The sequence below is a fragment of the Protopterus annectens genome, chromosome 2.part2, assembly GCF_019279795.1.
Source record: "Protopterus annectens isolate FY-2018-M chromosome 2.part2, PAN1.0, whole genome shotgun sequence".
NCBI classification, from domain to species: Eukaryota; Metazoa; Chordata; order Ceratodontiformes; family Protopteridae; genus Protopterus; species Protopterus annectens.
In genome coordinates, this window is record NC_056730.1 from 925,243,993 (window position 1) to 925,267,965 (window position 23,973).

The 23,973-nt window shown below is 37.6% G+C and overlaps 1 protein-coding gene across 1 annotated transcript in view; it reads left to right on the forward strand.

Annotated features, from left to right (window-relative positions):
• Positions 1-23,973, forward strand: part of RASGRF2 (Ras protein specific guanine nucleotide releasing factor 2) — a 1,933,635-nt gene that overhangs the window by 1,892,833 nt on the left and 16,829 nt on the right. Inside the window, exon 26 of the mRNA XM_044064238.1 lies at positions 14,645-14,713. Within this exon, the coding sequence (XP_043920173.1) occupies positions 14,645-14,713 (69 nt within the window). The remainder of the gene's footprint in view (positions 1-14,644; positions 14,714-23,973) is intronic.

Sequence of the window (23,973 nt, forward strand, 5' to 3'; positions counted from 1 at the left end):
AAAGAAGAGGTAGTCTCTGGGACATGTACCAGTTTCTCCAGCAGGTCCTATTTATAACACAGGCAAGGTTTAAGTCTTTAGAGCAGTTAATTGTGATGCTGATTGTTTTGCAGATATGCAGGAGGTCCATCATGGTGGGGTTTGAAAATGTCTTGTATGCACGACATAGATCTCCACTCAACAGCCTGTATGAAATAGATTACAGGGATTGGGCTTTGAGATAGTCTGCATAGAAAATGTTACTAATGCCCTGTATTATTTTAGTGTGGATGTTCAAATTGTTGGATGTGCCTGATTAGGAACATACCAAAGGGGTCATTGTTCTCGGTGACAGGTCTGATGAATGCTGAATACAGTGGAACAATGACTTCCTTGGGCCTACATGCCATCCCTTTGTTTATAAGCATAACAAAAAAATGATTTCCTCACTACTGTAGACAAGAGTTGGTCAGAGGCTATATTATTGTCTGTGTGTGTGTCCCCAAGTCCCTGACTACTGGGTCAATTCTTAGGGGTCTGCTGCCAATAAGAAAGTTTCCAGGGGTGGATGACTTCCTGAAGGATATGCATTTCTTGGCATTTAGTTTTAGCCCATGGATCTGACACAAGTTATTTATCTGTGCAAGCCCTTCTTAGAGAATATTAGTGTCAGTGGGGAATTCTTTGACTACTTCTAGTTTGCAATTGCCTGTAAATGTGTTCAGCCAGAGGCTGTTGATATTGACCTTGACTTCAGAGAAGTAAATGCCAAAAAGAAGTGGTCCCAGTTCTGATCCCTGAGGGGGGGCCTCTTTGTAGAGGTGGACTCCCCAATTCTAACTTCCTGGGTCCTGTCTGTGAGCCAGCTGGCTATCCACCAGGTGACGTAAGGGTTTATACCTAAGCTCTTGAGTTGTCAACAATGCCTGAGTGGGATAACATTATTAACTTGCAGACCAGAACATTTGGAAAACTTTTAAATCTGACCCAGAATAAGGATGAGCATAGATTTAGGGTAAGCTATCCAAATAATACAGTCATCTGCCAACCAAGATGTAAATTACTCTCTAAAACATGTAGGCCATACTTGGAGAATTTGTTATGTAAATCTGTATTCAATGTATTAATAACTGTAGTAAACATATATGACAAGAGAGGCAGCCTTGTCTAGTACCCTTATGTAACTTCATGGGCTCTGACAATATGCCATTAGTGTCCACTGTGGCCACTGGGATAGAATAAAGTACTCTACACTACTGAATAAAAGCTTCTGCAAAATTATACTGTCTTAAAATTTTCACATAAAATCTCTATCAAATAAGTAAAAAGCTATGTGAAAGTCTATAACTTGCTGTCTTTGACCTATCCTGTAAAGATTTAGATAACAAAATAAATTTGGCTTCCAAAATAAGACTGTCAAATGCCCCATTGTCTACACTTAATCGAATAAGTTAAAAACTGAGGATCAATCAAATCTTCATAATATAGCATGTACAACTCATCTGTTATACTTTCCAGTCCTGGTGTCTTGCATGCAGCTAATGAATGACTGGTTCTCTTATTTCCTTCTTAGCTATGGGTTTGGATAGCTGGTATGCTACCTTTCCTGAAATGGTGCTCAGATTAATATAATTAATATATCTTAATATAGCTCAGTAAAGTCCTTCCTGATGCTTCTGTTTAGCATTAAGGTGGGGATGCAATTCAGCAAGAAGCAGTGTTCTAATGGGGCTGGTGTAAAATATGTCCCCCCTACCAAAATTTACATATGTGGAGAATACTCAACTCTCTCACTCTGTCTTGATATCATCTAGCAATCAATTACTTTTGTTGACCTAATACTGTTGTCTAATAACACTGTTTACATCACTTCTATTTGTCATAATTATGGCTAATCTATAGAGCTTTGTTTTCTCTTTTTAGTGTCAATAAAGTCTGGTGTGTTACCTCGACTCAGTATCTGCTAGGTTTAAATGCTAGCTCCATTGTCCTAGCTCTTTTATTTCATTTAATCTTAAGTATTTATCTAGATTTTTCTGCCCAAGTATGCTGCTGATACCATTTCAGGAACCCATTTTTAAGTGCTCGCTATCTAGAATCATAGGTGATTTGCACCCTTAGATTGGTGTTGTAAAAGGAATTAACCTAATTTCCAATACTCTCTACATGCTTTTTATCTTGGAACCATAAGGGGTTCATTTTCTGCTGAAATGTGAAATGGAATTTCAATGACAATGGTAAGATCGGTGATGTCATACTATGATCAGAGAGGTTGGAGACACAAGATTTGTCTCAGCAACCTTTGGGACAAAACCGTGAGATCAAGAACATGTATAATTCTACTAGATGCACTCTTATTCAACTAAAATATGTAAACCCTTTATACCCTGGGGGTTTTACCCACCAACCATCAATCAAATTCTATTCCATTCATATCTTATCCAATAGTGACTCAGTTCTAGATGTCCTAAAAAATCCTGATGGTATTATCTCTAATATGGCATCCAAAATGATATTAAGGTCTCCCCACAGCACAATATTAGAACTGGGGTCAATACGCTGCTGCATCTTTAATCTTAATCTCTCTCAACCATCAATCAAATTCTATTCCATTCATATCTTATCCAATAGTGACTCAGTTCTAGATGTCCTAAAAAATCCTGATGGTATTATCTCTAATATGGCATCCAAAATGATATTAAGGTCTCCCCACAGCACAATATTAGAACTGGGGTCAATACGCTGCTGCATCTTTAATCTTAATCTCTCTCTCCACGCTGGTGTGCTGTTATTATTTAGGACATAAGAGTTTGTTAATGATACAATGTCAGTCTCGCTTCAAAATTTCAGCATCAATGACCTTATTGTCTTATATTTATACTGTTATTCACCACCCTGCTAATAGAAGCAGATGTTGAGATGGAAGCACCACTCTAAGCCAACTTTGCACTGCTACAGTACACAATCTTATCGTCATAGTTTCGCAAATAAGCTTCCATCCTTTCACTTTGGTTTGTTTTCTTACAAAACATAATATGAGGCCCTGTTCTCCTTAGCCATTCAAGTACTAATTTGACCTCATAGTGCATTGCAACTTTTTTGCATTCCATGACACTAAATGCAGGGGTGAACAAGTAGGCTGTATATTTAAATTTTTTATATATACTCAGCCAAGCCAGTAAATGTTTTGCTAGTGCCCCACTGTCTTGACATAATGACCAACTGAAAAGCAATAATATGAAAAAGAACTCATTACAAAGTCTACCAGATAATGTAGTGTTCCATAACTTACCAGTGGGTCAGGCATACCTAGGATGCTTCCTCTTTCCATTGTTGTGTTTCTTCACTGCAAGATTATGGACCAAAGAGAAGTCATAAGTGCAATAGAGCCTAGCTTGATAGCCCCATTCAACACAGGTGTGTCAGTTGTGCCAAGAAATTATACCCCTACCTACTCCTAAACATCTCTTCAGATTATAAGGGCAAGAAAAAAAACGCCAAAGTGATGTTCAGAAGACAAGTCCTTATCATAACCATGACCGACACATGCTTTACCATAACAACACCACACACAGTTATCTCTGATGTTGTTCCTTCTAGCCCTTGAAGAGCTATAACACTCATACAGACAAAAACAGTATGTTTACACTGAGAGCAGTCAACATAGGGAACTTATGAATGTAACCATTTGAAGCATTCACATAACAGACACCTTGTTTGTAAACTTACATATTTTCTTTCATTATCCACCAACATTACCAGAGTACAAAACAGGAAGTCAAAACATAATATTTAGTCCTATTACAAATTATTTTTGTCCGCTACCACTCTGTTCAGGTTTAACCTAAAGATATTCTGGTAATTTAGCATTCATTATCTCAGCAGGTATATCTGCTGCGGTAGAGGAAGCAGTCCATGAAGACTCTAGTTCCTGTATTTCACCTAATATTATTTCTGTCCCTTCAAAGTCCACATTGTTCTCCATCTGTACTTGTTATGACAAAGCAGAGTCTAGAGAGTACACAGAACAAAAGGACAGTTTCTGTTTTCTCTCCATTGATTATCAGATTTTGAGAGAGGTACCACTGCTGATTTTCCTTCTTTAGAGTTGGGGATCTAATAAGAGACACAGTAGTGGGATGATTCTTGCATTTAAAGTTCACAGATACAGTAATAGGCTCTGACACCTCAGCATATGTCTTTTTATTATGCAATACTTCCATGTTTTTAAAGAACCCATCTGCAGCTACTGGAAAGCGGAATATAAATGATTGTGTCCCCTTTCTTAATTTGCAACATTACTGTGTTCAGCAGCATTAATCTGCAGTGGTACAGCAGTAGCATTGTTGCCTCACAGTAAGAGGGTCTCCCATTCAATTCTCAGCTAGTGTGCAGGAAGTATCTTCTGTGTGGAGTCTGCATGTCCTCCCTGGGGGTCAAGTGGCGTTCCAAAAGTCATGCGTGAATGGGTGTGCCTTTGTTGAAGGTTGGGCGTCAAGCTGGCAACTCAGCACCATGAAAATCTACTGCCAATCATTAACGGACCGGAGTTCCGTTGTGGCAACCCCTAATTGGGAAAAGCCAAAAGACAACAACAACTGTGTTCAGCAGCATTTCCCCAAAGCCAAATACGCCTCACCCATCGTAAACAGGGAGTCAATGCTTTTTGCTTCATAAAAAGTGGTGCTCTGTAATCCCAGATATTCTTCATATGCCCTGCAATTTTATGATTATTATTAAGGTCTCTAGCTTTTTTCAAAATACAGTCTCAGTCATTGAAGTCTAAACATTTGAATATAAAATGCCCAGGGTATCATGCATTAATATGCTTGGACTGAATGCTGTGAGCAGTTTCTATGACTGACAGCCATTCTGTTTTTTTGAAGGGCCTGCAGCTCAATAACGAAGGTTCAGTTCCCTCAACCCTTTCAGGTAAATAAAGCAACATGAGTTTATTTCTATGAGCTATACTTTCTAGCTCATCTATTTTAGCTTCCATTTGTGAAGCACTTTTCTGCAAGTTTACTACATGCTTTGAATTTGTGCTTACTTTCTTTCTCGGTTCTTTAAGGTCTTCTTGTTACAGTGAATATCTTCTAACTGCTGATCATGTTGGAGTATAATAGCTTTAATCTGTTGCAAATCTACAGCAATGTTGTGCATAAGCTGGCTGACAGTATCTAATGCTGCTTGGATCACTGTAATATCTTCATTATGATTCTTCCTTTATTCTGCAGTCTTAGTTGTTTCTGGCATGCTTGAGCTGAAAAACAAGCAAAACCATCCCAAAAAAAACCTACAGCCTTGATTTCCACATATCACTGTCTTGACTCCATAAGCCCTTTCAAAAAAAACAATATTACACCCTCATCTTTTTCTTTGGGACTTTAGTCTTATGGTTTGTTTATTCACAGTGACACATCATGGATCAGTAAATCAAACTGTGCTCTCCATGTGCATAATCTGCAGTATTTTGTGCTGCATAGCAGGATGCTTACAGCACACCTCATATTTTGTCATTAATGGTACTCACAGCTTAATTTATGTCAATGAAGCTGACATGTTTACAATTCCGAAGTTCAGTCTGAAATAAGATGTAAAAGAATCTTCACATATGCTAGCAGAAGACTAAAAAACTTGTTTTTTTGTTTTTTTGTTTTTTTAGCATTTCCCCAATCTGGCAGCAATTAGTAAAGAAATATTTCTATATTGCCACATTGTTGAGCAGCCTAGTCAGTGTTTGATATATTTTGTTGCATTTTCTGCGAGTCACATAGCATAGTCTGTACATATGCTGTAATTATTATATGATTACTGATTGCTAATGAGGTCATTCATTCTTTTTCTGGTGACCTAGGATTCAGATAACTTAGTTATTCCAGTTATTTCTAATATAACAAATAGTTTTCATGTAACATGTGGCAATCATCTTTCAAACTCAGAAAGTATTATTGAAAATGTTTTAATACTGAAAAATATATATACATATGTCTGCGTGGTTACAGATCAAAATATTGAAAGCACATTTGACTGAAATGTTTTTGGATGTCTGAAAAAGCACAAAATATCAAAAGCATATTTGGCTGAATGCTAAAAATGACTGATTGCTCATTTTTATAGTATTTGTGTAGGAAAATTTATGTTTGAATGAAAAGGCTATAGTAGTTAATTTGTATGTGCAAGTTTTTGTAGGTTATAAGGTTTAGGTAATAGGACAGATTTACTGTTGTTACATGGTGTTGTGTGTGGTCTTTGTCCTTTTGTCTTGTACAGTGGTATTGTTAAGGAAAGAGTCTTACAGATAATATGTAGATTTAGATAAAGCAGCAGGGAATAGGGTTAGGATTAGGGTTAACATACATAAATAAGGTACCCGTGAACCCCCTTACTTCTGTGTGCTAACCCTAACCCTAAACATAACCCTTTGCCTGTCACTAACCATGACCCTACAAATTACCAAAAATCTGTTCCCTAAAAGAACCACTACCAAGATGACTCTTAATCTTGGCTTTGTAATTTATTTATTTATTTATTACAGTTTGATGACCGGGATAGTGAACTGGGCCTGGAAGAGCCCGTTTTCAGTGGAGGCCCGGGGAGAAAAGCTCCACAGCATATAGACAATTTTTCAATAATTATACAAAAGTGAATGAAGTAGTAGAACAGTGAAAAATACAGAGATAATATACAATTTATTAAAAAAAAAAGATATAACATTTCTAATCCTAGGTAATGATTTTACAGAGGTGAGATTCATGTAGTCCAAACATATTAAAAGTATAGGCATTTCAGATGAAAAAAAAACATATAAGTAAAACATTTATGTACAGATAATAAAACAAGCTTTTTTTTTGGAAGTTATAAATATGAGGAGAGGACAGACAGAAGAAGGTGAGGTGGGAGAGGTAAAAGGTGATATATAGTGAAGAAAGGGAGTGGGTTGGGGGAAGTTTATGAGGTAAAGGGTAGGAGAGGAAGTAGAGGCAAAGGGTAAGAGAGCACAGTGATAGAAGGCTGAGGTATATAGTGCATGGGAGATGGTGTTAAAGAGTTTATATGGTAGGCGTACAGGAACATTCCCACTTTGAAAGGAGGTGAGATTGGAGAAGAGTTTTGAAGTCTGAGTGGCTCTGAGTATTTTGAAGGGTGGGAGGGAGAGAATTCTAGTGTTTGGCTAGGGAGCAGGATAATAGTAGGTGGCCATGGGGTTGGCAGGGCTTATATATGTTTAGAAGATTGTGGTTTTCTGATCTTAGAGAGCAGTTGGGAATGTAGGGGGTTAATGAGGTGGACAGAGGAGGACAACTAGAACATTTGAATGTGAGCTTGTGAGCAGTAGTAAGTCTAAGGAGTTTGTGGTAGTTAGGAAGTTCAAGCCTTTTCAGGAAGTGGAGAGAGAGACAGTGATGCGATGAGTTTCTGGAGTTGGTGGCAAATTTGGAGATTTTATTGTAACAGGCTTCCAACTTGGCCTATAAGCCTAGCTGAAGATTAGTGAATAGGGGGGGACTGCACATAAGAGAGGGAAGTAGGTAAGTAATTTGGGTGTATAATATAGGGTATTTTCAGATGGATATAAATATTCAACATTTTGTGATTCAATATTATGAGTTTCCAATAGTTTGTGCTTTCGATGTATTTTTTTTTTTTAGTTATTTTGAGTGTTAGATATTTCAGGACATAGACATTCGCGTATACCAAAAGTTAGTTCTGAGTGAATGATAATTACAATTAATTTTCATTATTCTAAAGTTGCCAGACCTTTGATGCAGTAACCCAATAACCTTTAACTCTCACATATATAAGAAGGAAGCAGTGTGTGACACATGCTAATTTATTGACTGAACAACATAGCATGTTGTTTTAAAACTCATGCCTCTCAACTGTACAGATTTTCACAGAATGTCCAGATTTTTGCCTGAAATATTTGGTCTGTTCCTCATAAAATCTGTGGATTTTCTGGCAAATCATAGAAGACTGAAGTATTTTAATCACGGCCGGCCTTAGGCATAGGTGAATTAGGCGACCGCCTAGGGCACCGTAAAGGCCATCCTCTTAAAGGGCGCAGTTTTTATTTATTTTAATTAACAAAAGTTTGCGCTCTTCTCGGCACCCTGCTGAAGTTCAAGTGTGCGTCCGTGTCAGGCACTCTGCTGGCATACATAGTGGAGGAACTTGATATTCTCCTACTGAAATGGGATATTGCAGCTTTACCTTTCGCCATCGTCTTACCCCATTTGTGATGTAACTGGGACAGTAGTGGGGTTAGTGGAATCAGTTTGTGTTTTTCAAAAGGTATCCGTTAAGTCTCGCATATTTCAGAATGCATCAAGGTATGGATTAGGTACTTTTTGAATTTGGCACAAATATGTATGCAGTACTTTGCGTCAGAGAAGTAGTGTAAACCATTTTTTTCCTGCAGCTCACATTATGGTGTAACTTCTGAAAGAGTGGCTCGATGTAACTTGCAGGTCTGTTAAGAAAGCAGATCTAGTGTTGCTGGATAAGCCCCCTCCCCCAGAATAAGAACCGCTTTGTAAGCCACAAAGCAAAGTGCAGGATATTTTGTTTTGTACAATTTAGCAGTTGGTTAACAGACCCAGAAAAGGGTCTTTGCACCAGTCCATGTACCTACCTATCTTGGAATACAAAATATCATGTTCTCCAACTTTTTTGCCTTTTATTTTAGCCCAGATAGTGTAATGGGGGGGGGGGGGTCTTCATTTTTGATGTTAGGTTTGAGACACTTTTCTTATAGAAAAAGGAAGTCTTTGGAGTTATGAGTTGGTCAGTCAACTTATTGCCTCTGCTTCTGATGCTAATGTTAGAGAGAGAGATAGAACTGGATCTCTGTTTTGGGGGAAGGCAAAATGGGTCTATATCACTTGATTGAAACACCAATTCAGGTAATACCTATTTATCGACCCCTATTCAGTGAACGTCCTTTTATCAAACACACAAATCAATGAATTTTTTTCCCAAGACACTGAGTTATTTGGCCAACATGTAGAAATTTGCCCTTTTCCCACTGTAGTGTGATTTCAGAGTTTGTATATAAAATTGGGAAGGGTGACATTGCCCCGTTTGGTGGGTTTGTTATACTGTGGTGTGTATCGCTCGGTATGTTGGCCTATTAAATTAGTGCCCTGCGAAAACATTCGCTGATTTGATTGATTGATAAAAGGGTAGCTCACTGAATAGGGGGTCGATTAACAGGTATTCGCTGAACTGGTATTTTGATCAAGTGATATACACCCAGGCGAAATTGTGGTTTCTAGAAACAAAGGACCTGGATGCTACATAGCTGTTATGAAGAAAAGTATCAAAGCACAGACGGCATTACCTTAATTTTAATTTTGGACCTTATTTAGGTGTTGTATGAGTGTGTTCTATAAGCTAAAGATTTTGGTTTGTAGAAGTGAAGAAATGTAATATCATGGAGGGTGGATGAGATGGAAAAATGGGTATAGGTTTGATTTGGAGGAGTTTTTTGATAATATCTTTAATAACTGTGAATAGTCATGTAGATGGGAGTATTAATATTGCAGTGCCCATTTGATTGCTAATTATTTGGTGCATTTTAAGGGCGGATAAGGGTTCTGCACTTCTAAGTATGTCCTCCTTTGTATGAGATGCCTAGCAACTATGAACTTGTTGTCAGATTAGTCATTTCCTGTTGCAATATTACCAGTTTACCAATTTTTTAATGTAATATAAGCAATTAATTCTTCAAGGGCAACAGGCACTGAATTTGTAGATGAAACATTAGATGTAAAGCTGTTTTCCTGTGGCAATCTCTTCATTAGTTACAGATTTCTTTAATGTGAAATTGTTCAGATGATTTCTCTTCTGCAGAGATTGTTTGTATTGAGTGATATTGGTGGATTGTAATGACAGAAGTCTGAGTAGCCTTTTATGGTTGAAATTTTCTGAAATGGGTGGTTTTGTCATTATTGGTTTATACATTTTGTTTCTTTGCTTATTAAACGAATGCTTAAAACTACAAATTTAAAACACATTCTAACAAGTGGTGCTTTATTACGTAAGGAATATAATTTAATGCAATCAGGAAGTTGAATCAAAGAACAAATACATGTATGCATGGTCGTAAAAATGTTTGCAAGGAGTCTGTTTTGAACACAGCCCAAATGTAAACTTAATCCTCCACTGACCAGATGCATTTTCTATAAATATGGGTTTTCATGCAATTTCAGTGGCAGAGAATTTTACTGTTCATGCTAAGCCTGTTTTCATTGCAAGATTGTATTGTTTATCAAATGGCTATCTGTGTTTGTGCTTTTCTAGCTTAAGCTTCTGTACACAGGGAGAGAGAGGTTGCTATTCTACTTTCCTGAGCTGTAATGTTTGCTCGCCAACCCAGAGTAAATTAAACTGTTTAGATTAACTTAAGCAAACCTTTGAAACAAGGCACATAGGCTTCTATTTTCTGAAGACATAACTTTTACACTAAAGCATGTGTGAAGGAGTAACAGATAAAGCAGGTTTATTAAAGGAAATTTCCATCTTCACTTGCAGTTTAAACCACATTACAAGGTATCCTTTCTTCTATGCCTTTAAATAATTAAAGGAAATGACTGGACTGGCTTTCTTCGGGAATGAATGACTGGAGTGGCCTACCTGTGGGCATGGCTCATAGGGTGTTTCATGAGTATGACGTGGGTGGGGCTTTAAGGGGCGCCAGATCACTACTTCACCTAGGGTGCCATATCAGCTAAGGCCGGCTCTGATTTTAATAATGACTTATATTTAAGTTTCAGACTTCATATCCTTCAGAAAATGCATGCTAACACAAATCCTATTATTCTAGCAGCTTTCTTAATTTTTAAGAGCAATATTTAAAATATGTCCCTATTTTTGGGACTTTATCCACACATTATTTTAGACTTTGCCCAGAGAGGTATGTTTAAAACCACACAGTGGCACAGTCAGAAATTTAATAGATGTTTTGAGTAGGCTATCTGTTACAAACTAAGTATGAGTTTTGCTTTGCATGCGAGGCAATATAACCTTCTCAGCAAATGCTGTTTCAGTTGTAGGTGTCAGCAGATCTGTAATAGCATTGACAGTACAACTGCATGAATAGCACACTGAATTCTGTAAACCCTGTCTCTGATTGGTCACAGTCTGCACAGTTACCTGCAACATCTGCAGAGTGCCTGACTTCATTCTCTGCGGCTGTAAAAGACAGTGACTGCATCATCAGACAGCATTGCACTTCTGGGTAGTACATCTTTTTCTACTTCTAAAGCCTACACCTCACACACAGGTAAGTCCACATGTGTTAGGTCAAAGGTTGCTGTGAATGAAGCAACAGTCTCTGCTGCCGGAATGTCTTCACCGCACAGTCTGGAATATTTAAAACAATAAACAAAGAGAATCTCTGTGACCTGCTGCCAGGCTTTGTAGACAAAATACATCTCATGCTTGTAAGCATGACTATCAATGTTGTCTGCTGTTTCTCATAACAGTAGTTTATGATATCAGAATTTCAAATGATGAATTACTCACTAATCCATTAACTGCAGAACATTTGTTGCAACGGGGCACAGGAAATGAACAGTTGTCACTTTTCATCCTGGTACTATTGGATGATAGGTTATCGATTAGCAGCAAACTTTGTTTCCACTTTTACATTTTCCTATCAAAATCGTTCAGCATTTTTTCTTACAGCAGTGATAGACTTATTATAATTTAAAGGAACACTTATTTTTTTGGACCTCACCACACCGAGCATCAAGCATCTTTCATGCGGAAGTGACTCATTCACTTCACCACTCACTGGCTATAGCCATATTTCCAGCTATAGTTAGAGCTGAGTAGATGTGAGACATCATTCTTGGGTAGCTAGAATTTTGCTACACCCCTCCTCATGCCTGAAGGATAGAACTACCATTGTGACTCTTTGCCACAGATAATCTCCTGGAGCCCCCAGTCTGCAAGTTGGGCTATAGATAAAACCAGGAGTCCCTTTACTTCCTTCTGGGACAGTTGACCTTGAAAATTGCTGCTCATTCAACATACACAGCTGGCTATACGGGGAGTAGGTGCTCTAACTATAGCTAAATCTTGTAGGTCACAGTTATTGCTCCATCAAAGCTAACAATTTTTTGCTGCTTTACCTATTAGAACTACAGGAAGTTTGCTTGTCCTTTCCATGTTGCTTCTTATTCAGTACATAACTGTTTTGTTTACAGTAGTACCCTGTCTTTGTTGGTGGCATACAACTTGTTGGTGGCATGAAACTTGTTTCTCAACAGCTGGTAGAGAAGCCCAGAGTCATCTTCATTACAAAAATCTTTGGAATGGTAATCCTAAAGTAATACTGGTGAAAAAACACCCAGCAGCAATATCCTAGAGGTGTCAATATTCACTCCAACTCTTTCAGTGCCACAGGACATAACTTTGGGTAATTCCCTATCCTATAACACAGTAATGAGTAATGGACTGTTACAGCATTTCATGTCCTGTAATCCAAATAAATGGCCAAACTGCTTTTCTTTTTTAAGCATAAAATGTCACTTGAAACTGGAATATTGTTATGTTTTGTATACTTACACCAGCTGAACAAAGCACGGTCACCATTTTTATTTTCTGCAGATCTGGCACACACCTAGTAGGAGTACTGCGGTTATTTTCAATAGTTTTGATTGATCTCCCCCTGAGACAATACTATAGAGGGAGCACTCTTCTAAATAATATTTGATAGGAGAACTCAGTTTTATCTTTTATGGTTTGTTCTAGTTCCCTGACTGTACTGGCCTCAGCGACTAGGTTCAATGATTAACGCTTTGCCATTATGTGTGAGGCTAGTGAATATCTCAGTGAATGGAGAAAGAAGGCGAGCTTATCAGAGTTAGCATGTCACTTTTGTGTGATTGCTTATGCTGGGAGTGGGCAGTTTAAACTGCCACTGATGAATGCAGCAAGTCTTTCAATCTTCTTGCAACAAAACTGAGTAACTAGATAATAATATAAAAATTATGGGCATTTCTAAATATACTACCTCTGAGTTTATAGCAACTCTAGGGAAAAAGAAATATATTTATACCCTTTTCTAGTGCAACCTCTGATGTAGAATATTTAGAACTAGTGGATGTGGGGGTAGAGACCCCACTTTGAATGACTTTTGAAAAGTACAATCCCTCTGAAAAAAAACATGCTATTTAATGTGGAGCCATAATTTTATGATGCAGTAAGCTTGACCATCATAAATCGGTCCACATAGGTGTAGTTAGCTATTCTGTCACCTAGTACTATCCCCTGATCTGGACCCCAACAAACTGCTGCTACAGTTTATGCCACACAAGTAATGCTAAGTACTTCAGCTGTCACCACAAATGGAAATATGTAATACCAGCATTCTACATTGAAGACTGATTAGCATCTACTGTTTGTGCCCCCTAACACTTTGTAATTGGGGTGGCTAATGTCTTTATCCCATCCTAGTTACTCTGTTGCTGGTCTTGGGAGGTATAGCATATGTATCCTCAAGCAGAGCCAACCAGTATATACACTTTTGATGTCCTTTTTGTGTCCATGCCTGTCAACCATCAAGTTTTCACTAGTATGCCAATTCAGACAAAAGCCACCCTGAGGGGCCATTATCCTGGCAACCAAAGAAGAGGTTTGTGCTCTTACTAGATTACAGCAATGAGAGCATTTCTACTCAGGTCCTAACCCAAGTTCTGGCGGCTAGCATAAACACTTGCAATAATGCATGCACCATACACCCTCTCATTGCATGTCTATGCTTTTACTCACAAGCTATAAGAGATACCATCGCCAGCTAACAATTGCCAGACCTACCTCACTGCTGTTGGCATTTGTACTGCCATGTAAATCTTCACTTGCCTGGTAGTGAATGGCTGACTTCAACCACCACTTCCTTTCTCCACAATGGACAAGCTAACCCCAGAAGGCCTCTTTTATCCTCCCTGACACAGTTGTTCCAGTGTACAAGCCACTGCTAAACTTAGATTGCCTGGTTCATAGCCATGACTTCATTCCTGTATGCCACAAAGTGCAGCAACAAATTTATATTTTGCAATAAATATATTCTCTTAGCTGAACTGCAGTGGTGGTCCTGCGGTAGCGTTGTCACCTCACAGTAAGACGTCCTGTTCGATTCTTAGCTAAAAAGCATCTTCTTTGTGGAGACATGCATGAATGGGCATACCTTCGTTGAAGGTTGTGCATCAGGGCTGGCAACTTGGTACGTAAAAACCTACTGCCAATCATTAGCAGACCGGAGTTCCGCTGTGGCGACCCCTAACCGGGAAAAGCTGAAAGATACAACAACATATTCTCTCATCTGAGAAAAGTAAGACTCGTGGGACTAAGATTTATTTATTGTTTTTTTTTTTTTTTGGTAAGGCACAGTAACTGCAGTAGTTTGTAGATTCCTCTTCTAAATGTATCTCACATAATCATCAACAAAACAAGTATTTTAGTAAACAATCACTGCATAGCATATTCTTGCTCATGCCACATTTCTTATTGTTTATTAAGGAGCAGCTTATGCGTCAGACTTACCATAACATGATTCATCTTGCAAATACACACTACTTTAACTCTGCATTCCAATTACTCTACTACACTTCACTTACACAGCATAATTATTCTATGTGTTTTACATCTTTTGCAGATTTCACACATTATCAGAGAGATACGTCAGTTCCAGCAAACACCGTATCGGATAGAGCATCAACCAAAGGTAAAAGCTTTTATTCTATTTCACCATTTCACATTGCTTAAGAGAAAAAAATACATAACTTTTAAACTGCCTCTGTATTTTACAATGTTTTAACATAAATAATATGTCATTGTTCTATCTTATAGTGTCTTGAGTAATTCAACAAGCTCCTGTGACAGATCACTGCTTCAGCTGTTTTCATACACATTGATGAGATGCAGCTTACAGGCTGGGACTGGTAGAAGCTACAATGCATGCAAGTGTAGTCCAACCCCATCTGGGCTGACAGTGCCAGAATCTATAGCCAATTTCAGAGAGTTTCAGCAGTTACCCTAGCTTTATGTTTGAAATTATTGTGTTTATTTTCATCAACAGTGTAAAACAAAAGTCATTTCTCATGAGAGGCTAGATGAGTGCATTTTCTAAACTTGTAAACTTAATAGTTGTGAGTTTTGCAGATCACAGTTTAGCAAGATAAATGTAACTGTACAGACAAAAGGCAATCTGCACTTGACAGAAAAACAGTAAAGTAATAAGTTTGAATCTCTTTTTTTCTGTATAGCATTTAGTTCTGCAGAATTAACTTGCTTTGTACTGTTAAATGCTTTACCAGGTTATTTGGAAATTAATTACTCTTTTGAGTCTTAGTTTTTGCTTTTGGACATTGCCAAATTATATTTAAATAATACCCTGGTAGTGTGTGCAACTTTTCATTTCTGTTACAATAATAAAATTTTACTCAGACAAGCAATTCTCTGAATCACTCAGCAAAGTAAATCAGGACCTGCGGATATTTCCAGGCGAGGCTGCATGACTAATTAGTGTTAGCATCTCCCCCTGATTGCTGAATTAGCAGGCACTTCACCCTCAAGACTGCTGTCCATGCTGAGGCCCCCACGTGGGTGAAGCCTCAGTGGTAGAGCAGTGTGTAGATCAGCAAGGCTTAGCATGATGTTGAAACCTTTCAAGATAAGTCTTTTTCATCACACTATGCATTTCAAATACCAGAGAAAGAATATTAAGCTATATTTATTTATCTGCACTGTTTACCTAGAAATTGTCATATTTGCTTAGATTCTTTTATGTTACTTGCCATGCATATTCTAATAAAAGGTCCAGTAGGCCTGTTAAATGGACGTCATTAAAAAAAGGGTATGCGTGATTTAGAAACAAACTGAGACTAATGACATTGTAAAATAATTTAACAAATTTGTTTAAGCCTAAGTCCACAGGGTATTACTACAGCTGTAAAGAAGAAATGCAATTATTTTATACAATTGAGGAAATAATTTTTGCTATGAAAGATTCAGATTATCTCTACTTTGTGATAACCAAAGTTTGGTAAATCTACCTGTTGAAATATACCCTTTTCTCAGACTTCCATTTGGTACTTCATTAGTACTTAAAGAATTTCATAGAGTAACTGAACAGGTAATGAAGGGACTTGGAAGTGTTATTAACATTGTCGATAGTATATTGGCATGGGGCATAACCAAGTATAACAAATGACTGATTAATTTACTAAGTAGACTAAAGCAATACAAACTCAGGCTGAATAAGTATAAAATCAGAGTGACAAAAATGAGATGCAAGGGTAATGTTTTAGCTTTTGAAGGCTTGGAACAAGATTATGAGAAACAGGTGTAATTTGCATTCTTCCAGAAGATGATAAACAAACACTTATGAGGTTTTAGACATGATACAGAATTTGATTCATTAAGGAAATAACAACAAAATGTATACAGATACTAGAGTTAAAAACAAGACAATAGTTTTTAATTGTTTAAATATTTAATAGCAAAAGCACACATGATGTAATATTTGGCATGAAAAACAAATATTGCAAGCAGATGTAAGCCAGAATGGAACTGATGCAATTATTCAGCAAGAAGATAAACCTCTTGCATATCAGATATGAGCTGTTATAGACTGTTCAAAAATGCATGTTGTGATAGTCAAAACTAATAATAATAGCTTATGGTTGTAATATGTACTACCGGAAATTGATCTTGACCAATTGCAAAATTTATTCAAGAAGTTGCTGCACAAGACATCATGCAGGATGAAGAAAATAGTATCTTTATAGAAATGTTACTTGAGAGTAAATTATATACCAGGGAAAAATACATGAAGCAAATATATTGAAGTTCTCATACTTTTAGAGTCACAAGAATATATGCGTGTGGAAGTGAACTTCATTTTATGGCAAGTAACAGTGACAGAAAAGAAGCTAAAGAGTTTCAGAAATGTACTGTATATAATCCAGAAATATAGTTGTTTGCAGAATCTGCTATAAAAAAATTTAAACAAAACAGAAGACTCTCATGATGACAGTAGTACAATCTTTTATTTGAATAAGAAGAGAGAATTAGTTGCAAACAAGACTTATTGTTCCAAATAAAGTAAGTTATAGCACCAAATCAGTTAAGGAAAGGAAAGGCATTCTGGCTTCTCTTGAGTTTCAGCTGGACATACTAAAATGTAAAGAAAGAGCTTCTGATGTGTGATTTTTGCCAGAAAATTATGTACAAATAGAACAATTGTATTTATTTATTTATTGACATACTCAGGAGTGCAGCAACCCTGTTAGGTTGTACTGCAGTGTCAGCAATCCATCAACCTGGTAAGGGAATAGAATCCAAAGAAGTTTAAGATGTACTGCATGTAATTCTTGTTACAACAGCTTTCCAAAATAAGCTATGTTATCTTATTCATTTCTGGGTACACCATTGCCCAAGAATGGGACATATTGTTTTAAATATATAAAATATATGTTTCTGGCTTGTGCTGATTACTATTCCAAACATTATTTACATTTTTATATATTTATTTATTGACATTTGTTGACCGGGAAAGTCCACTGGGTCAGAAATCCATTTTCAGTGGAGGCGTGGGGAGAAAAGCTCCTCAAAATTCAAATAGTGAACAGAAAATACAAAGGTAATAGAGAAAAATTCATGCATTAACATACGCCAGGGGTATTGGTATGATGTGAACTTTTGATGTACAGAGATATTATCATACAGTAAAGATACAAAGATTACTTTTCCTTCAGAGAAATACAATCCATCCATCCATCCTCAACCCCTTTTCCCATTTTGCACAAGGGGTTGGGGTGTCACTTCCACAGTGACAGTTATCTTGAGCGAAGGTTTACACCACCAGCTGTCTAGCCCTGCCACTGTATTCAGTGAAATATAATCATAGTTATAAATTCAGGATTGTTATAGGTAGAAAAACAGTAATACAGAGAAGGAAAGAATTAATATACAGAAGTTTTAAAAAGTAGAGTCTGAGTACTAGATATGTAGGATTAAGGATTAAGTAATACAGAAGAGCAAAAAGTTAATATACAGAGGTTTAAAAAGTTGATGAAATAAAATTAATGAATCATATGAGAAGAGGTGAGATGAATGCATTTAAAAGTATATACTTGAGCCATTATAGATAGATCATGCTATTTGTAATAAAAGATCTAAATGCTTATATTGGGACAGACAGAACAGAATATCAGAACTGCCTTGGTCCACACAGGTGGGGCAACAGCCCATTATAGACTTCTACCTGGCAAATTCTTGATGGTGGCCAACACACACATGGTGCAGTAAGTAAGACAGTCACAAGATCACAGTCAAGAATAGCCAACGTGAAACTCAGGTAGTCTTCCTCCAAGTAAGGAAAAGGTATTGGGGTAGAATCAGAGATTGCAAAGTCATCCCCAGTGAAATAGGTGGCACAAGCATGAACCACTGCCAACCACAATCACAGTCAAGCAGTGGAGAGAGAAGGCTCTAAGGTCAACAGGGACTAGTCTCAAGACCTGGAAAATTGACTGGAATGAAAACACAAAAGTTCAAGGGAATACTTAGGGCTGTAGTATCTCAAGAAGAAGGGGAAAACAGAGGTAATCCATGAAGAATAGCAGTGTTTCAAAACAGCAGTGTGAGAACTACAGAGCAGATATGCAGCTGAGCCATATATGGAAATAAGGTACTTAAGGAAAGCTGGAGGTAGAATGAAGAAGTCCAGGAATATATCACAAGAAAGAAAAATAGAAGAAAATTGTGGGGGATAGAAAAGGCAGACAAGACTAAGAAGGTTTACTGGCTGGCTAACAAAGAGGCTAAGAGACCAGTCAAAAAAAAGTGCTAAGCATCAGAAGCACTTTACCATCTCCCATAATGTGACTAAACAGATGACACAAACAACCTCTTAACAAATTGCAAAGGAAAGACAAAAGGATAAGGTAGACTGTAACTGGATACCATTCATATGGGATTCTATCAACAACCTGCTCACCAGTCTGCAGGACATCAAAGGCAGATGGAAGGAACACTTACAGCAACTTCCGAATAATGAATACCCCACAGAACTGTAACACCTCACAGATAGCCTACCATGAAAAAGAAAGAAGAGCCAGATGTAGATAAAAGTAAGAACAACACTAAGGGAAATTAAGTTAGGGGACTCAGATGAGGTCATGGCAGATAACCTCAAGATGTGTGAATTAGGGGAGACATGGCTCCTGATATTACTCATATCAGTATCAAGAAAGAAAGGTCTCAAATGATGGGAGAATAAGCATCCTAGTGCCAGCGTACTACATCAAAGGGTATATTCATAACTGTGGCAGTGTAGACATATCAAACTCCTGTAACACTGCATGAAAGTTTTGGAGAAGGTGATTGATATGTGAATATACAGAGTAGTAGAAACTAAGATGGGAAATGAGCAGTTCATATTCAAATCAGGGTGCAGCATAAGCTGTCCCAATGTTTACAGTGAAACAGATAGTGGAGACGCTGCTAGAGATGAGGAAAGAGTCTAACTGGGCATCCCTTGTCTTGGATAAAGCATATGACAAGGTCTCAAAAACTGATTTGGGTACTCCTGCTATGGATCAAAGTTCAGGGAATATTGATGGGATTACTGCAGGCTATGTACAAGGAGACAGTGACACAAGTATGAACAGTGTTTTGACTTACTGATGTGTTTTGAGTGGGAATGTGAGTGCTTCAGGGTTCATCTCTGGTCCATCATAGTTTTGATAGATCCCATTAGCAAACAAGTTGGAGGTGACAGACCAATAAAGCTGCTGTATACAGATGATGTGGTGTTACAAGCAGTCTGAACAATTATAGGGGGATGGAAGACACATGGATGAAACTGAGTAGCTGCCATGGCAATAAATTAGGAAAATTGGAAGAAGCTGAAAGCTGATCTAGAAGGAAAAATAGTGAAACATGTTAACAGCTTCAATTCTCAGGGTGAGGTGGTTGAGGAGAATGGACGTCTGACTGAGGAGGTCAAAGCTTGAATCAGAATGGCTGCAGCCAACTGGCACAGTGTGTCAGGGTAGAGCTGGACAGAAAAATGCCAAAGAAGCTGAAAAGTAAGGTATAGAAAACAGTGGTGCAACCAGTACTTCAGTATTATACAGAAATTTGGGCAGTGAAATAGAGCAGTTGATGCAGCTATTGATGACGGCATGCCCAAGGTGAGTTGCAAGATGTGCACTGTGAGACAGACGAATAAATGATGGTATTAGAGCAGAAGCCAAAGTAGCTCCAATTGCAGAAAAGATCAAAGAGAACAGATTACAGTGATTCAGGCACATGTGCAGGAAATCAGAAGACAATTTGGTAAAGAAGATTTGGGAAAGGCAGGAAAAAGGCAAGAGGAAACAAGGATGTTCTTCAAAGGGATGGATAGATTGAGGAAAGACTTGCAACAGTCAGGCATGACTGCTTAAGAAGGTGCAAGAGTTGCATTGAATCAAGATACATGGCAACCGTTGACACGAAGCCCCAACCCCATGTAGCAAATGGAGAAACGAGGGTTAATAACGATGATGAAAAAACTTGAGACATTGTATTCCAGAACTGGTTGCATCAGATAATGATCTGCAATATGCAACACAATGTTCAAAAGAGTATCAAAACAGTGGCAATTTTATCATGTGTGGCACAGTGTAACGGTCATATTGAGAGATCATTATCGAATTCAGCATTTAATGAAAAAAGTTGCAGAACAATAGCAATTGCTATTATGTGGACAGTCATTTCACATTATTGAATAATCACATATTCCAATACAGGGTTGTAATGTATCATGTGTTTGGTCACTTATGGATTGTAGATTAAAAGGAAAAATGTCTGTCTACTCCATATCAAACTCCAGAAAATTAAAATCCAGTGCAAAAAGTTGAAATAGACTTGGGCGTTAGAAGGAATGTGAAGTGAAAAATTGTATATTATGAGAATTTGACAGAGTACCAGTGAGAAACAGTAACTGCTTTTAATAATAAAATATGAGCAGCTTAGGTTGTTTCCTGTTTATATGATAGACTGCAAAGTGCAAAGAAGAGACAAAAAACATCTGCTCAAACTGAGTGTGTCTGAGGTTAACTGTGTGTGACATAGAGACTTTGTCCATGAGGCTTTTAGTAGTTCTACAGCATCTAAGGAAGTGTCAAGACAGATATCCAAAAAAGTGTCCCAAGCTATATTTGACAAGATAAATATAAGTCCAAATTTCAAATCCGTTTTAAGTCAAACAGATGTCATAAAATGTGTTGTCATTGGATGTTAATAAATGCCAATGTAAGACAAAGTGCTGCTAGTCAAAGATCCAGAATTTGAAGGAATGCATGTGACATGCACAATCGGAATATTTCCTTCATGTAGTAAAGTTTCTTTTTAAATACAAATGTGTATTTATATATTATTAACATTCTCAAAAGAAAGATGAATTATTTTGTTTAAAAAAGGGAGCTGTAACTTATGATATGATTATGCCTTTAAAAATTTAGTACCTTTAACCTCAGTCAAAGTCCTCTAGTTACATTGACTCGTCTTGTTTATCATATTTTCCTGTGCACTCCAAAAGTAAAGGTGAAAGATCCAGCAGGACTATACCTTATGCCCTGGCTCCCTGTTTTATAGTCTCAAATATCATTGGTTGCTTGACTGAATAAATCATCTTACATTTTCCATATTTATACCAAACTATAATTTCATAAGAGTTTAGTCATCGTCTTCCATGAACTTTCTGTCATCCTACACTTCCAAACAGAAGAGTATCTGGTTCACCCAGCATCCTGGACCAGTACTGTGAACCAGCATCCCACCCCCTGAGCTCTTCAAGTGAAGACCCAAAAAAACAAAAGCACATCACTGTAATAACTGTAATAAGCTGATCGCTACATTTTAAGCAGTTGACCCATTGGCTTATTACAGTTAGATGCATGCCTCCCCAGCTCTTCCATTGAAAAGCACAAAAAAACACCAACCAGGTGACCAGATGTATGACATCCACACCCTCCCTCTTGACCCAGCCATTCAGTTTCCATTTCTGTACCCTGCCCCAACCCTCCTTCAACATATATTAAAACAATATATTTACTATTTTAAACTCTACATGTAGCAAACAGTTGCTACAATGTATACCTTGCTTGCATGGAGCACTACAGCTCTCATGTTTTAGTTAAAAAAGAAATGTCTCCCTTTTAAACTGTAGCAAACTGTGTACTACAAATGTAGCAGACAGTCACTACAGTTTATGCTCTGCCTGCGCAGAATGCTACAGCATTTATGTTTTAGTTTAAAAAAATATTTTTAAACTGTAACAAACTGCTTGCTACAAATGTAGTAAATAGTTGCTACAGTTTATAGCCTGCTTGTACAGAGTGCTATGGCACAAGAATATATTTTTCCTTTTAAACTGTAGCATGCAGATGCTACACTTTAGACTACTCACAGAATACTATAGAGCTCAGGTTTGTGCATAAGTGCAATACTGGCTTTTAAAAGGCAAGTAATGCACTAAAGAGAGATTGTATTGGCTGATTGGGCCCTCCCCCAACACTTTTCGCCCAACCTATCTCCGCTACTCCTTCCAAAACAAATGTCTACATTTCCTCTATGTCTTGGAGCCTTACACCTGGTAGACAATTTATTTTATTTTATTTGTACTCATTAACCAGGGAAGAGCAGTTACCTCCGTGTAACTTTTTCACTCTTTTTCCGTATGTTTTAGCTCTCATTTAACTGAAGTTATATGACACCATCCACATAAAGTGATATATCTCACTTTCCTTACTAATTATGATCTTTATTTCTGCATTCTTTGATTAATTGGTAGCTTCTAGTATTTTTTCAATAACCGAAACAAACAGCATCCAACAAACAAAAAGATACAAAATTGCAGTGTCTTGCATCTTTATGCTACTAATAACCTCCTTATGCATCATTTTATGTTTCTTCTAATTTACCTCCATATACACATTCACACATACAGATACACATACGTACTCATTCACACACACACACACACACACACACACACACACACACACACACACACACACACACACACACACACAAAACTCCATACACACTCTCACAAACACAGATATACATGCAAACACACACACACATGCACTCACCATACACACACACACACACACACACACACACACACACACACAAACACACACACATATACATACATACTCATTCAAAGACACAAATTGGTACACACACGCATACACACACCTCCTTACACACACACACACACACACACACACACGCACACATAAACACACACACATGCACACATAAACACACACCCACATGCACTCACACACGAACACGCACACACAAACACACACACACAGACACACACACACAAATACATACAGATATACAGAGACATTCACTTACACATGCACTTACAAACACGCCTCCATACACAGATTCACAAACAGATATACATGCACACTCATTAAAACACACACTTACAAACACAGATATACATGCACATTCATATTCACACACACACTTCCATATACACACTCATAAACACATATAGGTATACATACACACTCATTCTCACAAACACACACACACACGCTCACACGCACACACGCACCCATGCACACACATTCATAAACACATACAGGTATACGTACACACTCATTCACACACACACACACACACACACACATACACACACACACACACACACACACACTCATAAACACATACAGGTATACATGGACACTCACTCTCACACACACTCACACACACACACACACACACACACACACACACACACACACACACACTCACAAAAGCAAACAGATATACATACATACTCATTCAAACACACACGTATGCACACCATACTTCTCAAATGTACAGATTTTCACAGAATGTCCATATTTTTGCCTCATATTTTTGGAGTATTCCTCCTAAAATCTTTACTTTTCTGCCAAATAG